Source organism: Octopus bimaculoides, chromosome 3 (assembly GCF_001194135.2).
Source record: "Octopus bimaculoides isolate UCB-OBI-ISO-001 chromosome 3, ASM119413v2, whole genome shotgun sequence".
NCBI classification, from domain to species: domain Eukaryota; kingdom Metazoa; phylum Mollusca; class Cephalopoda; order Octopoda; family Octopodidae; genus Octopus; species Octopus bimaculoides.
Window position 1 is genome coordinate 101847054 of NC_068983.1, and position 15780 is coordinate 101862833.

A 15780-nucleotide genomic window follows, 5' to 3' on the forward strand; every position below is an offset into this window, starting at 1 on the left:
AAGTTACCAGTCAGAAAAGAACAGGAAGGAAAAAAAAAAACCCATAACTAAGTGGGTGGGGTATTAGGGAGGGGGAATGGCCTTATATCAGTTGTAAGAGGCTAAAGCATGATTGAGAGACAAGAACAGGTGTCTTTCTATAGAGGAGATACGTGTCTATCCTACATTATGAGGGTGAGTAGTAGTAATAGGGGAGATGAAAATAAAGATGACAGTGATGGTGTACCAGAGCTAACTCTATCCATTTTCTCTGCCCACTATTCCTGGGATCGTTGTGGGGATAGAATCTTCTGACACTTCCTCCATAGGGTCCTATTAGAAGCAACTGTCATTACACTTTCTGGATGGATTTCCAAGCATTACTCATTTAGACTATTGATATTATCTGTGTTATTGGTCTACCACTTAGTCCTCTGTCAGTTGGCTTAAAGAACCTGTGTTGTGATTTTTTTTTTATGTGTGTGACATTCTAATTAAATGTTTGTAGTACTGGAGCTGTGACTTTTCAATCAAGAGAGGAAGCATCTCAACCTGGAGTGATTCCCTAATCTCCAAGCTATGCACTCTGTCAAGTAACATTACTCCAGAGGTCCTTCTGAAGTACCTCATTTCAGCTCCTTATATGTGCAATTGTACTCTTTTGGTCATTACCCAACATCCATGCATAGGTTTGAACTGGTACATAAACCAAATAGAAAATAGTAACTTTGGCTTTTTGTTGGTTTCCATACAGCTTCTATTTGCCAAATTCACTCACGAGACACCAATTATGTTGCAAAGTGGAACTGAACCCAAACCCACGTGATTGTAAAATGAACTTCTTAACCACAGCCATGCCTGCACCTAAAGGTGAATTTACATGGGGATGGACTTATTGTCGCTTGCATAACTATCAGAAAAAAATATCATCACACTTATACTTGGATTCAAGTAAATATAATATTGCTCAAAAGTTCAACGTTTTAGTTGGGTGATGTATAGCATGTATGAACTAGCATGGGCTAATGATAGGTGAGTGAACTGTCAGTAATGACATTGATTTCAAATTTTAATACTAGGGCAGCAATTTGGGGAGGGAGTAAGTCATAAACCCCAGTGTTCAACTGGCACTTATTTTATCGACTCCAAAAGGTAATGTCAGTAATGATATTGATTCATGAAACCAGTGTATGGATATTATAACTGTATTTTTAATGAAGTTTATTAAAATCAATATGTAACAGTGTCATAAATTTATCTATTGATACTTTCTATTTGTGTGAAACATATATGGGTTGTTCTGTTGGGCAACTGTAAGCCTAATGCTCATTATATATGATTATATTGTTAGTCAGTTAGAAGTAGTGATGTTAAAAGCATTGGTTGGTCTGTGTGTTCTGGACATAGAGTAAGAAACACATTATCTGATACATATTGTCCTGGGGTTTTGCTAAACTGTATTGCCCATAATTGTAATTATTTCAGTTAAATGTGTATATTATTTAAACACATTCTGCAGCTCACATGGTGAGCATTTCTCCTGGCTTTTATGTTGTGAGCTCAAATTCCACTGAGTTTTGTTTTACCTTTCATCCTTTCGGGATTGATAAAATAAGTAGCCTCGTCTCCTATAACTGCTGGCTTTGTGCCAAAATTTGAAACCATTATTTGAACACAACCGCAAGTGAAGTTGCAAACAGTTTTCATGAAAGGCAACATGGTTAGTATGTACGGATCAACAGCTGAAACTAAATTACTAACAGAAAGAAATGTGACTTATTTAGTACAGCAACTTTACAGGAGATAAAATTGGTATTTTGTATAAATTTGAACAATAAAAGTTGAAGTAACAGCAGTAATACTTTAGTGGGTAGACTTTACAAGCAGACATATATGGAGCAGAGACACATATTAATGTATATAAACTCTAGCTACCCAAGTACATATCCTATTAAATAAATGGGAAATACTGAAATGGTAAAAGAATAAGATTAAGTATAAGAAAATCAATTAAGACAAGCAAAAGTCAAGAGAATGGATGCAAAATTACCACTTACAAGAAGACTATACTCTGTCAAAGGGCATCTGCTGATGAGTAAAACCTTATCTTCTGGAAGGAGTATATATACTTCTTTATTTCTCACCCTCACCTTCTCTTCTCCTCTCTTAATAATTTTTTTTATTATTGCTTATGATTTCTTCATCTAAATTTTCTTTATTATTTAGTGCACCATCACCATTATTTACCCCCAAGCACTAATTAAGTTATTCATGTTTTTTTACATTTTTTCAAACTGCCATGGCCTGAATAGGTCTTGCAGCATCTTGCCATTTGTTGTGGTCTTTTCTCATCTAACACATATGGCAACATAAAAACCAAACTAGACACCTACGTTGCACTAGTGGAGTTATTTCTAAAAAGACTATAAAAAGTTCCTGCATATATATGTAGCTTTCTTTCTTTTAAATTTTCTGTATTGTAGTATATATGGATGGGAAGCTGCAAGAGACAAAGAGATTTAAGCACCAGACTTTAAAAATAAGTACTAGAGACAATTTGTTTGGCTAAATATTTCAAGGTGGTACCCAGCATGATGACTGAAATAAGTAAAAGATAAAAAGATAAAACCCAAAATGTAATAGAAATTCTTTCACATACAATAACAAAATTTCTTTTATATATCAGTAGCTATAATAATTCATCATCATCATCATCATCGTTTAACGTCCACTTTCCATGCTAGCATGGGTTGGACGATTTGACTGAGTACTGGTGAACCGGATGGTTGCACCAGGCTCCAATCTGATCTGGCAGAGTTTCTACAGCTGGATGCCCTTCCTAATGCCAACCACTCCGAGAGTGTAGTGGGTGCTTTTACGTGCCACTGGCACGAGGGCCAGTCACGTGGTACTGGCAACAGCCATGCTCAAAATGGTGTTTTTTACATGCCCCCTGCACAGGATCCAGTCCAGCGGCACTGGCAACAACCTCGCTCAAATGATTATCTAACATGCCACCGGCACAAGTGCCAGTAAGGCGACGCCGGTAACAATCACACTCAAATGGTGCTATTTACGTGCCACTAGCACGGAAGCCAGACAGCTGCTCTGGCAATGATCACGCTCAGATGGTGCTGTTAGCTTAATTATACAAAATCTATTCAAATGCTAACCACATAACTTTTTTCATACAATTATCATCATCATCATCATCATTTGAACATCCACTTTTCTTATGTTTGCATGAGTTAGACAGAATTTGTTAAGTCAGATGTTCTACAGCTTGATGGCTGTCATATGATATCAAGGCAAGAAGACAGTAACACACACACACGCGTGCACACACATATATGATGAGTTTCTTTTAGTTTTGTCTATCAAATCTACTCACAATATTACAATTAAATACTTCTGTTAATCATGTATAAGTATGAAGGTGGTGGTATATATCAAATATAGCTCTACTTGTCATTTCTTTTTTCTCTATTTTAATTTGACATTTTATTGACTTATATATTTTATTTTCAACTTTCGTTTCATCATCTTTCTTACCTTTGCCAAGTTATTAACTTTCTGTGGTGTTATTTATTTAGTTTAGTAGGAGGCACAATGGCCCAGTGGTTAGGGCAGCGGACTCGCGGTCATAGGATCGCGGTTTCGATTCCCAGACCGGGCGTTGTGAGTGTTTATTGAGCGAAACCACCTAAAGATCCACGAGGTTCTGGCAGGGGATGGTGGCGAACCCTGCTGTACTCTTTCACCACAACTTTCTCTCACTCTTACTTCCTGTTTCTGTTGTGCCTGTAATTCAAAGGGTCAGCCTTGTCACACTGTTTCACGCTGAATATCCCCGAGAACTACTTTAAGTGGAGTGCTCAGCCACTTGCACGTTAATTTCACGAGCAGGCTGTTCCATTGATCAGATCAACTGGAACCCTCGACGTCGTAAGCGACGGAGTGCCAACAACAATATTTATTTAGTTATTCCAACCTTATTTGTTGTTGCTACCTCCTTTCTGCCTCTTCTCTCTTATTCATTTACTTGATCATCTTCTCACGTTTATTCCATTCTTTTTTTCTCTATTGCTTTTTAAATATGCTTTGAACATTTTTTTTAAAGACTGCCTACTCATATTTAACTTTTTCAAGTCATGACTAAGAGACGAGCCAACTTCTAAATAGTTGTTGAACTTCCTGGAAATAGCATCATAATCTCAAATCACACCCTTAAAAAAACAGAAAATGACACACTAGACAGTGTAGTTTGAAGTGGTCTGTGAGAAATAAGGAAGAGATGGTCAGCTCTGACAGTCTTTTGAACAAGTTTTGATCACAGGTCTGTTTGATCAAGATTGATTTGGGGCTAAACTTCGGTCATTAGAAGCCTCATGAAAACTAAAAGTGTTAATTTTTAAGGCTTAAAGATTTAAGAATTCCTTCCTATATTCTTGAAAAAAGGGCCCTACTAGAAACATTATTTTTCATTCTTCAAGGTACACAAACCTATCTCAATTTTTTCCCTTTTCCTTTTAATCAACATTTTCCAATGCAGGCCATCAATAGTCTTTCAGAAAAATTTTATCGATCATTTTTGAAAACCATAATACTATGTTTAGTAGAGTGAGCACTAACATTTTAATTGATTAAAATTCAGATTCATGACATTGTGCTAGCATCTACTTTACTCATCTTTATGCCACAGGTATCCCTGGCCATTTCCCCAGTCATTCTGTATAATGTTTATTCATGTATTAAACCATAAAAAACGTTTTTTTGTCTATTAAACAATGTTCAGTGTAATGCTACCAACTACTCCTTAGGTAGCTTTTGTGATGTTTAATCTGTTGCAAGTATCTGAACATTTGAAGAAAACACCTGGCTCTTTCTCCATTCTTGTCATTCTTATGTACATCAGCTTTATCATCTCCTTAGTCTAGGAGAAAAGCAACAATCATGGGCCTTGTCCCTTCTCCTTTCACTAACATATATGAAAAAGATATTGCACTTCACTTCTTCATAAATCATTATTCATTCATTCATTTGTTTTTTATGTCTGTAACATACTCTTACATGGCTGTGGGATTGAGAAGCTTGCTTTGTAAACATGATTTCAGATTCGGTCCCACTGCATGACACATTGTGCAAGTGTCTTCTACTTTTACTCTGGGTTGACAAATGCTTTGTGAATGCAAATTTGGTAGATGGAAACTGTGTGGAAGCCCATTGTGTATGTGTGTGTGTTTGCCCCCTGCCACTGTTTGACAAGTGGTGTTGGTTTGTTTATGTTCACATAACTTAATGGTTCAACAAAAGAGACCAAAAGTATAAGTATCAGACTTAAAAAATAAATACTGGGATTGATTTGTTCGCCTTCAAGACAATGTCCTAGAATTCCAGCATTACTACAGTCCAATGGCTGAAACAAGTAAAAGATAAGATGCATTTATACCCAATAACACAAGACTGTCATTACTTCTTTTTTTATATTAGTTATGTTGATTCAAATAAATAAATAACTAAAAAGGAAATTGGTTTATATTTCTTACTTACACCTGAACATGAAGAAGGCTCAGAGACATTCTAACCTCTAATTTTTGCCATAGCTTGCTCCTGTCCCAAATAACTCACATACATAACAATTTTTTCCTTCCTTCTTTCTTTCTTTCTTCTTCATTCCTAGTTATTTTCTATCTTTTCCTTTCTCAATATATTTGCCTCAGTCAGTCAGTCAGTCAGTGTGTGTGTGTGTGTGTGTGAGATAAAGGAGGTATGTGTATGTGTCTCTGTTTCATGTCGGATGAGGTTTGGATTTAATGATATTTACAGGGTAAGTTTATGTGCTGCAAAGTAGTGTTCTGATATTATGGGCAGGACTGTTCTCTGAAGAAATGTTGAAGGTGTTTATGGAAATCCCATGACCTAGTTACTGATATCTACACTCATAGGATAGTTTCTATACACTCTACTCAAACATGTTGTCAATTGCTTGATCTTTTGCAGTCTAAAGTATCCATCATTGAGTGACTGGTTGTTATTGATTTCTGGCTGTAGAGGAATTGGTGTTGAGGCAATTATCCTTTTTTCATAGACATTAGCTGAATTTTGGAGCTGTTGTTACTCTGTGCATGTAAAGATACACATGTATATGTTGGATGGAAATATGTTTTAATGTTCTCGAAGATCAATATTACTGTGAGTCGTAAGTTACAGTACAGTGGAACCAGCTTTCAAAATATTGTGATGAACCTTGAAGGGAGCCTTTCTGTAGTTTCTTCACCTGTTAGAAATAACAGTTAAATTGCTTTACATGACATTCTACCATCTTAGAAAAGGATAGATACATTTATTCCTGTTGTCATGGCTGAATCATATACCTGTTCAATCAGAGTTGGCCTGGATTAATCAACAACAATTTATTTTGATGCCTACACCATGTATTGAGTTCATAAATTCAGCTTAAATAAATGTTATATAGTGCTATCACTAGTTTCCTTGGATGTAACATCTAAACTGGTTTGACAGCATTGATATTTCTTTTTCCTAGCTCTTTAATGACAAATCTTATTAGATCTATTAAAGTGCCTCAAAACCTTCCTCTACAGAATGCACAAAAGGCAAAAGTGGTTTTAAATACTTCTATCATCTTCTGTTATATTTAGTGTGCAGACTTAAATAACCATCAGTTGCATCAATGCTAGAGTCTCTCTTTCTTGTATTTTTGGTCTAAATGATTTTCAGGAATACCAACTTTCTAGAAATCTAAATCCTTGATTTTTGTCAGATCCCAAATTCTAATAACTGTCAGCCATTTCCAGTATGGAAATCAGTGGTTCTTGACTACATTTTACTTATGGACCCCCTCTGATTCCTACTTGACTTGGGTGGACCTTCATAGACATTTGAAGTTTTAAAAATTTTGTTATATATTTATAATCAAATATTATTAAGAACTGTATAAAAACATTGTTAAAATATTTTGTGTATTGTAGAAGTATAACCAGTTTATTGCACAAATTTTAACAACAAAATCTTATATGGAACCCCAAGAGCCCTATGAACCTTGGTTGAGAACCATTGATATAAATGATGGTACATAATCAACTATACTTTTCAGAAAATGCAAAATATTGTGAACCACATCTTTCATGGTTATATTTGCCTCTGTCAGTGTGTGTGTGTGTGTGTGTGTGTGAGATAAAGGAGGTATGTGTATGTGTCTCTGTTTCATGTCCAATGAGGTTTGGGTTTGATAATATTTACAATGTGCTGCAAAGTAGTGTTCTGATGTTATGGGCAGGATTGTTCTCTGAAGAAATGTTGAAGGTGTTTCATGGTGGGCCCTAAAAAACCATTTGGAAAGAATTGCTTTCTATCAATGTACCATGAAGAAAACTTATGTAAACCCAAGATTTTGGCCTGTAACCAAATACTTAAAGTGGCTGACAAAATTCTTATAACTTTTTATAGTTCATTATATGAACCTTCTCTTTTGGTAATGAAATGTCATGCGATATCAGCAACATTTTTATCTTATTGTAAGCATTGATGAAAAGATACTGACCCAAACATGGTATTAAAATCAAGTAGAAAATTTACTAAGCATAAATAATTTGAAATCTCTCATGATGTTGGCACCATACTGAATGTATTTGTGTCAAGATAACTATATATTTTCATCCTTATGTGGAGATGGTAGTTATTTCATAAAATAATTACATATTTCCTCCTATACTTTTCTAGGTTAGGCCCAAAGAAATGAAAGCAACACAGAACTTTTCTGAACCGGACAAATTAGAAATTGAAGAAAATGACCATATTGTTGTGGTAGAAGGACGGTAAGAAACGCTTCTAATGTTTAAATGTTGAAGCAAAATTCTTGAGTTATTTGACTTCTACTACCCTCTCTGTTTATAAAACTAATATCTTCTATTCTTGGAAAACCAAATCCTCATGATACATATTTACTGGTATGGTAAAATAGATTAGAGCAACTTGCTTCACTTTACTGTCAGCATTTTCATTCTTTTTTTTTTTTTTTTTTTTTTTTTTTTTTTTGATTCTCTCTTTAGCTTACTGAATTTCATTTTAGCAATCTTTTTTTATTGTGTGCATAAAGTAAATCTATCTTTGAAAGAGAAACTTTCAGACACATTATTAATTCACATCTTTAAAAAAGACAAAAATTATCTCTACTTTTTCCAGTTGTAATAACTATGGTTAATTGTAGAACTAAAACATTTTGTACTGAAAATAATTTGATGTTTGAATGCCTTTAGCAGAACATACTCTTAAGTAAGCACTTGAATCAGATACACTGGAGGGATTTTTTTTTTTATTTCATACTATATAAAAATCAAAATTACTGTTGCTGTTTCATTCACTGTTTTATGTCAGTATTTTCTCATAAAACAAAAGTCTACAAGCTGAAATTGGAGAACAGCAATTATGAGCAACAGCTTTTTCTCTTTACCTTATAAATTTTATAAAAATTCTATTGTTTGCAAGTATCTTCAATTTATCTTATTACAGGTCAGAGAATTTCTGGTGGAAAGGTCAGAATAAAAGAACTGGTGAATTAGGCATGTTTCCAAGACATTTAGTGAATCCTCAAAGAAGACTGGCTGGTAATTCACTTTGTTCTGTTTATTGGGTAGGAGAAGGTGGGGAAAAGAAATTGTTATGATAATGTAGCCAACTGGCTCTTGGACACTAAATTGATACTTTCATTTAACTGGAGTAATAAAAGATTTTTTAAGCTTTGTAAATTGTTTTTCTCTTTCTTTTTTTTTTCCCAAGAATATTCTCCACTGATATCTATGTATTACTTAAAGTCCTCAATCTGATTTTAAACAATTAACCTAAAAAACACTGTTATTATCCCAACATTTTATAACTTAAAATAATAGTAATACTATTTAATAGTAATAACAGTAATATTATTTAGCAATAAATGCTGTTTAGCATTAATCTTATCCCAGTGAGCTGGGATAAATTTGTCGAATCAAAATTGTCTCTTTTTTTTTTACTTAAAAAGTTTAAAAAGAAGCTGTTTTCTTAATTGTTTTAATGCACTTCGGCATAGAATGGTACTGCCAGTTCAGACATTGGAATGAATTGCAATGTGGTTACATTATTTGTTATTAGTTAGGTAGACTGAATGTATTTGTGTCAAAATAACTATATATTTTCATCCTTATGTGGATATGGTAGTTATTTCATAGGTAGACTGTGATAACAATATCTATTGTTAGTTAGATAATGTAGAGATACTGTACCTAAGGTTAGAAGGTAGTGCCAATAACACAATTAGAAACAATTTCACATGTTTTAATGTGATACTTTTGTTTCTAGTTAAATCGTCAAAAATATTTACTGTCTCTAGAATGTCTCTAGAATTGTCAAACCACTTGAGACAATAACAGAAAATGTTGGCCTGTAACTGAAATCAAGTTTAAATTTCTGTAAAAGGCTATCATTGATGAAGTAGAATTGATTTACTATCAACTCTCTTCAGATGTTTTGGCTCTGTTTTAATATAGTAACAACTGATATTTTATCTATGTTTATTTTATTTACGTATTTGTTTTAAGGATGTTTTTAATGATTGTAGATTATGAATTTAGTCTTTATTATTTGTGTGTTGTCATACATAGAATTTGTATGTTGTCATACAAAATGTCATGGGTTATGGTTGTAGGTTACCATGTAGAATATCATTGTGGACTGACTTGCAAAGTTTTGTTATATAGTTTGTCTCTGCTACACTCATCTGTTGCTACTTAATATTTAGTTGTAGATCATATTATTCAAAACTATTTATTTGTTATTCTTCTTTGTTTTAGGTGAAGACATCAGCAAACCCTTGAAGAACAGTTTTATCCACACTGGTCATGTTGATGTTAGTGGCAACTTTTGGGGCAATCCTGTTTCTATTGATGAGTAAGTCAAGTTATTTTTATTGTGGCCTTAGGATTTTATATCAATAATTTTGATCTCTCTTTAATTGTACACAGTATCAATTGCAACAAAATGAATCTTATTGAAACTCCAGTTCAGTCCTGATCCAACAAACCAATGAACAAGGGCAGTCCAGCTATCTTTAACCTGTTCTTTCATAAGTGTATCAAAGACTAGATTATTCAGTGACTCTCTTTTTTAAGATGATAGTAAGAGATGATTGGATGGAGATTTAGCTGCTGTTTTTGTAGGTCAAGAACCTTGTAAAGACATGATTCATTGGCTTAACCTTTCTTGTTAGCTCCAGATACATATGCTGTTATTGTTGTTGTTTATCCTCAAGCCAACCATGATTGAGCAAATCTCTGATCAAAGATCTTCCAGCTATGGCAACCTCCTCTTTTATTTTGACAAAGTGCATCCATAATCTCATTATCTGGTGTGTCCTTCTCCTTTTAAGGTGTGTGGTTTCAGTTAGATTTAGCTACTATTCCAGCAGGTTGAGCTGCCAAGATAAGCTAAAAACTCCCTCGGCTTCTATACACACATATTGTAATTACTATCATTGAATTTGTCTTTTATAATCTAAATTTATTCAAAATAAGGTGCCAACTATGTTACAAATTTATATTGATTAACAATGATGTATAATTGTTTCTAATTTTGACACAAGGCCAACAATTTCAAAGTAAAGGGCTTAGTTGATTCCATCATTCCTTGTAGCTGACTTTATTTTATGGACTCCAAAGGGATAGAAGATGAAGTTAACCTTGGCAGAATTTGAACTCACAAAGAAAAGAGCTGAAATAAATAACACAAAACATTTTATTTCCCACTCTAATGATTCAGCCAATCTACTAAAAGACGAAGAAATATTTACTTACCATGCACTCGTCCAAAAATTGAAGAGTCATTTGTCAATGTTTAGTTGTCATTAGTAAAATATATTTGAATTGAAGTCACTAGAAAATGCATCAACACTAATGTTTCAGGTTTAAATTATGAGATCATCTAAGGTTTTATTTGGTGAATCATTTTATTGTTGGGTTATTTCTTTGCTATTGTAGAGTTTACCTACGTAATCCAATGGAACCTGAAGACATCCATGGTGATCCAAATCAAGTAGAACCAACAAATTTACCCGATAGGAGTAAGCGTGAGTTTTTCTTTATTTCATTTACACCTCATAAACTTAATAATTTTTAGCCATCATATTTGTTCACACGTGTTTGCATGCACACATGCACACACACACACTATTTTCTGCATGATTATTTTTACTTTATATTTAGTTGTACATATATGTAATTCAACCCTAATTGTTTTCTACTCTACATTTTTTTTCTTTATTCTACAGGAGGCCAGTTTGCTTACCAATCTTTAAATCTTGGGCGCCACTTTAATTATTCAAAACTGAAAGATGATTCAGTCAAACTAAATTCACCAGTGAAAGAAGCAACACAATCATCTGTCAAGCCAGTGCCATTACCATCTACGCCAAATTTTAAATCAAAAACAACATCTCATCTTCCAAAACAACAGGCTGAAACAGACGAAAAACCTTTAATTGATTTGGAAAATGAATGTGAATCTTTAAAAACCCCACTTCCTTGCCGAGCCTCTCAAAATTCTTTATCCCTTTTTGATTCATTACTGACTCGGGATAATGCCAATGACTCTGTTGAGGGCCACTTGCCCAGAGCACTGCTAGATGTTAATAAATCAACAGATCCATTTGAACTGGATTCAAACTTGAAAAAATATGTCAAAAGTAGCTCTCTCACATCACAAGGATTTTCAAATTTTAACTTTGAATCCCATGAAGATATATCTCCGGCTTTAGTTTCCTGTCCTTCTACCTCTACAAATGTAACTACTGTGAATAACAAACCCAAAATTCCAAATCAAACTCCATGTTTTTCTAACATTCAATCAAAAAATTCAACCAGACAAGCATCCTTCATTCCTTCTTCTTATTCATTATACTATTCTTTGCCTCCATGTGAAGAACAAATCAACCATGTATCCCCGAAAAAGTCAGGATCCAGCCTTCAAGATGCTCAAGCAACATCAGTGTATCATGGAATGTCAGCTGGAGAACCTTGCAATAATGCTTTATATGGAAATGTCAGCCCCACTTCCCCCAAGAGTAGTGAGCAGTCCGTAAAAACTAATAAAGCATTTGATTGGTTAAATGATGCACTGAGTGACCTATCAGTAAGTAGATCAGATAAGAATAATAGAGTTCTTCATAATTCAGGTGTACCACCATTGTATGATGAAGTGCCACAAGAACAACCTCCACCGCCACCTGTGATTAATAAACTTGCTGCAAGTTCCCATGGTAATCCATTCCCATTATATGATGAAGTCCCCAGAGAAGAGGTGAGAAAAGACACCTCTAGTTCAATTTATGGCAACTGTCCTCCAGTCAACAGTGAAAGGTTTGAAGCTGTACAAAAGGTAGAACTAACTCAGTCTATGGAGGAGGAAAATACGTGGTCGTCGGATTCATTTGATTCTTTTGATTCTGATGAGGAGTTTGAAAATGAAGTACCCAGAGTTGAACCACCACCCCCTCTACCCCGTCGGGATTATGACAATGATGGGGAGGAGGGTTGTCATAGACCTTCAGGCTGTGAACGTAATCAACACACTGTAAGCCTTCCTCAGAAGGCTTGCATCTATCCTGTGAAACAGGATGGCAAACAACTGAGCCACACACACTATTTTCTAATTCCCCCACGACAGACTGATACAAAGCCCACGCAATGTAATACTGCTGAAGTCAAACCATTTGCTGTTGGTGGTCTTCAAGTTGACTCAATGTCTTCCTCTGACAAAGAAGACCACTCTTTACAATACCAAAATATCACAGCTACCAGCACACCAACTTGCTCCACATTGACTGTGTCTTCATCTCAGCAGCATGGAGCATCATCTTCATCTACAACCTCTAGCCCATCCTCATATATTACTCTTGAGCAAAAATCAATGTCTGCTCCAAGCCACCTTCCAAAATTGAAACAGAACAGTAACAGCACAAAATACCAGTCTCACTCTAAAGTCAGCTCAATACAAAAACATTCCTCTTCTCTTCACCAATCTTCCTCTCCCAAACAAACTTTTGGAATGTCTTCTCCTCAGGAGAAAGTCTACCAAGTTCAGAATAAAGTGTTGGGAGTTACTGATGAGGAATGTCATGCAGCACTCTGTAAATGCCAGTGGGATGTTGATGGTGCCATTCGGTATCTGAAAGTAGAACAGCTTTTCCGACTGGGTCTTACATCTCGTGAACAGTGTGAGAGCCTATTAAAGAGTATGCAGTGGGATCTTGAGAAAGCAAGCTCTTTACTTTGGGTAGGATATAAACATAAAATTCAGTGTGAGTCAAATGTATAAGCTATGTTTTAGGTTATGAAAGGAATGGAAATCTACTTGAGCTCACACATCTCTTCACCATGGAAGTTCTTTCGTTCTCTTCCTTTGGCCTGACAGAAATTCAAGCAGTGTATTTTTGCCATATGTATTTTACATGCACATTTACATATTTGCATACATAACTATATAAACATATGCGTTCATATATGTTTCACACTATCAGAAACATGAGCTACTGTATGCAAGTACTTGTATGCATTGATGTACACATCAAAGCATGTATTTTTATGTGCAGCTCGTCAGCTATGCTAATGAAACAACACACTGTTAGCAAGAAAGACAAGTTTTGGAAACCTCTAACTTATTCGCTTGTCTTTGAAAGAATAACTCTCCTATTTTTGGAAAGAATCTAGTATCCTATTTGGAATACCTTTACCATAATTATTTTGACACCCTTCATACATGATAATTGTAGGATGTGAAAGTAGAGATTGAGGATTTGAATTAAATGAATCAGTTTGGTGTTTCTGCATCACTTCACTCTCATCTCATTGGTTGATGTCAGAATAATAAGTAAATTTGCAAACTGGAATCAAACCTTATTCCTCTGTTTTGCAGTCCATATATTACCATTTAGCTTACATAGCCGTCCCTTTGATAAAGATCATAAATTTTTTTTTTCTTGCAGTCTATTTTCTAAAGTATATTCACACAACACCACATACACAAATATCAGTGCAGTTCTTTGCTTTTCTATTAGAATGGAATATATTATTTAGAATAGGTTACTGAGTTGTGCAGAATCAGAGACTGATCTAAGTTTTGACCTCTAGATGCATTGTGTCCACTTTTGAAAATAAGCAGTATTTTGTCCTTAACATTTTGTCAAATAGAAATGTAATGCAAGGCATATAACACAAATGACTTTACCTTTAATAAGCATTTGTTTCTGTTAATGGCCATGATCGTAATGACTTATAGAAACAAATGCTTATTTAGGTTACTCAACTTCCTTGTATAAAATATGTATATGTATATATATATATGCATATATATATATATATATATATATATATATATATATATTTGAAGAATATTGTGTGTGGGCATTAAGGGGCTATTTCTTATGAAACTGAAGCAAATGGGAGACCATAGCATTATTCCCCATACTCTAGTTAGAGCCTATGATTAAGGTAACTAGAAATATTTTAGACATATTAGAAAAAATACCCAACAGACAATGTGCTACTGTTAAGGATAGAAAGCTTGTATGTTGTTTATTGTTGATAGTAGCCATATATAAATGTATTAACCTGACCAAAATTGATTTTATGTGTGTCTGTGTGTATGTATGTGTGTGTAAGTTTGTGTATGAATGTATATATTTACACATAGACACACAAACACATCTATTTATAGTTAGTTTTTTTTCCGTATGCATACACACACATCCACTTGTGTGTGAATGTGTGTTCAGTTTATTTATCTTTTAAGAATCTCAGTCCCCTTTACAAAAAAAAAGCTGAAAACTGTAAATTTCTGGGAAGTTCATCACAAACCTTAACTTAGTAATCTGAGATGTGAATTGTCCAATCCCTATTCTTTCTTTTCCTACCGCCCAGCCGCAGTCTCCAGCTGGAGAGGAAGATATTTCAGATAAATTGTACAATAACAAGAATAATAAATGATAATATTAATAATAATAACAGCGACAATAAAATTGTATGTAGAAAAGTTTTTTAAAGATTTTCTTTCCTATATTTGGTATGAGACAAAATGTTCGTAATATAATTTCATACAAAATCTACCATTGATGTATTTTGATTGTGAATGTTTATTGTTTATGATTTTTTAAAATTATTCATATATATATTTATGTCATTTATCATATACTTGTTTCAGTCATTGGACTGCATTCATGCTGGGGCACTGCCTTGAAGGGTTTAGTCAAACAAATTGACCCCAGTACTTTTCTTTTAAGCTTGATACTTATTCTGTTGATCTCTTGTACCAAACAGCTAAGTTACAGGGTACTTAAACCAACACCAGTTGCCAACAAGTGGTGTGGGACAGACACACATGCTCACACACACACATCTGTGTGGTGTGTGTATATATATTTCGACTTGAGGTATTTTGTGTCGCAAGACAGTGTAGGAGAGAGAATAGTGATGTAGTAGGAGAGAAATGTGTTCGCATGGATGATGGTACGCTTGCTCTAAATGAGGCTGCAAAGAAAGAGGTCTGGAGAAGCCACTACAATAGATTGCTTAATAAAGAGAATGAATGGGAGAAAGAGGGTCTGCCGTATGTCGACCCAACAGAGGGACCAGCTATCTGAGTTGACAGTACCATGGTAGATAAAACAATTAAGAGTATGAAGACAGGAAAAGCCCCCAGCCCATCAGGAATCACTGCAGAGATGCTCAAAATATCTGGCAGTGTCGGCTATAGCCTAGTCAC

The 15780-nt window shown here is 34.6% G+C and overlaps 1 protein-coding gene across 1 annotated transcript in view; it reads left to right on the forward strand.

Moving 5' to 3' along the window:
- LOC106867394 (activated CDC42 kinase 1) overlaps nt 1–15055 on the forward strand; it is a 31154-nt gene extending 16099 nt beyond the window's left edge. Inside the window, exons 8-12 of the mRNA XM_014912257.2 lie at nt 7720–7814; nt 8509–8603; nt 9822–9918; nt 11004–11086; nt 11294–15055. Coding sequence (XP_014767743.2) covers nt 7720–7814; nt 8509–8603; nt 9822–9918; nt 11004–11086; nt 11294–13338 — 2415 coding nt within the window. The 3' untranslated portion in view covers nt 13339–15055. The remainder of the gene's footprint in view (nt 1–7719; nt 7815–8508; nt 8604–9821; nt 9919–11003; nt 11087–11293) is intronic.
- Nucleotides 15056–15780: the final 725 nt, after the last annotated feature.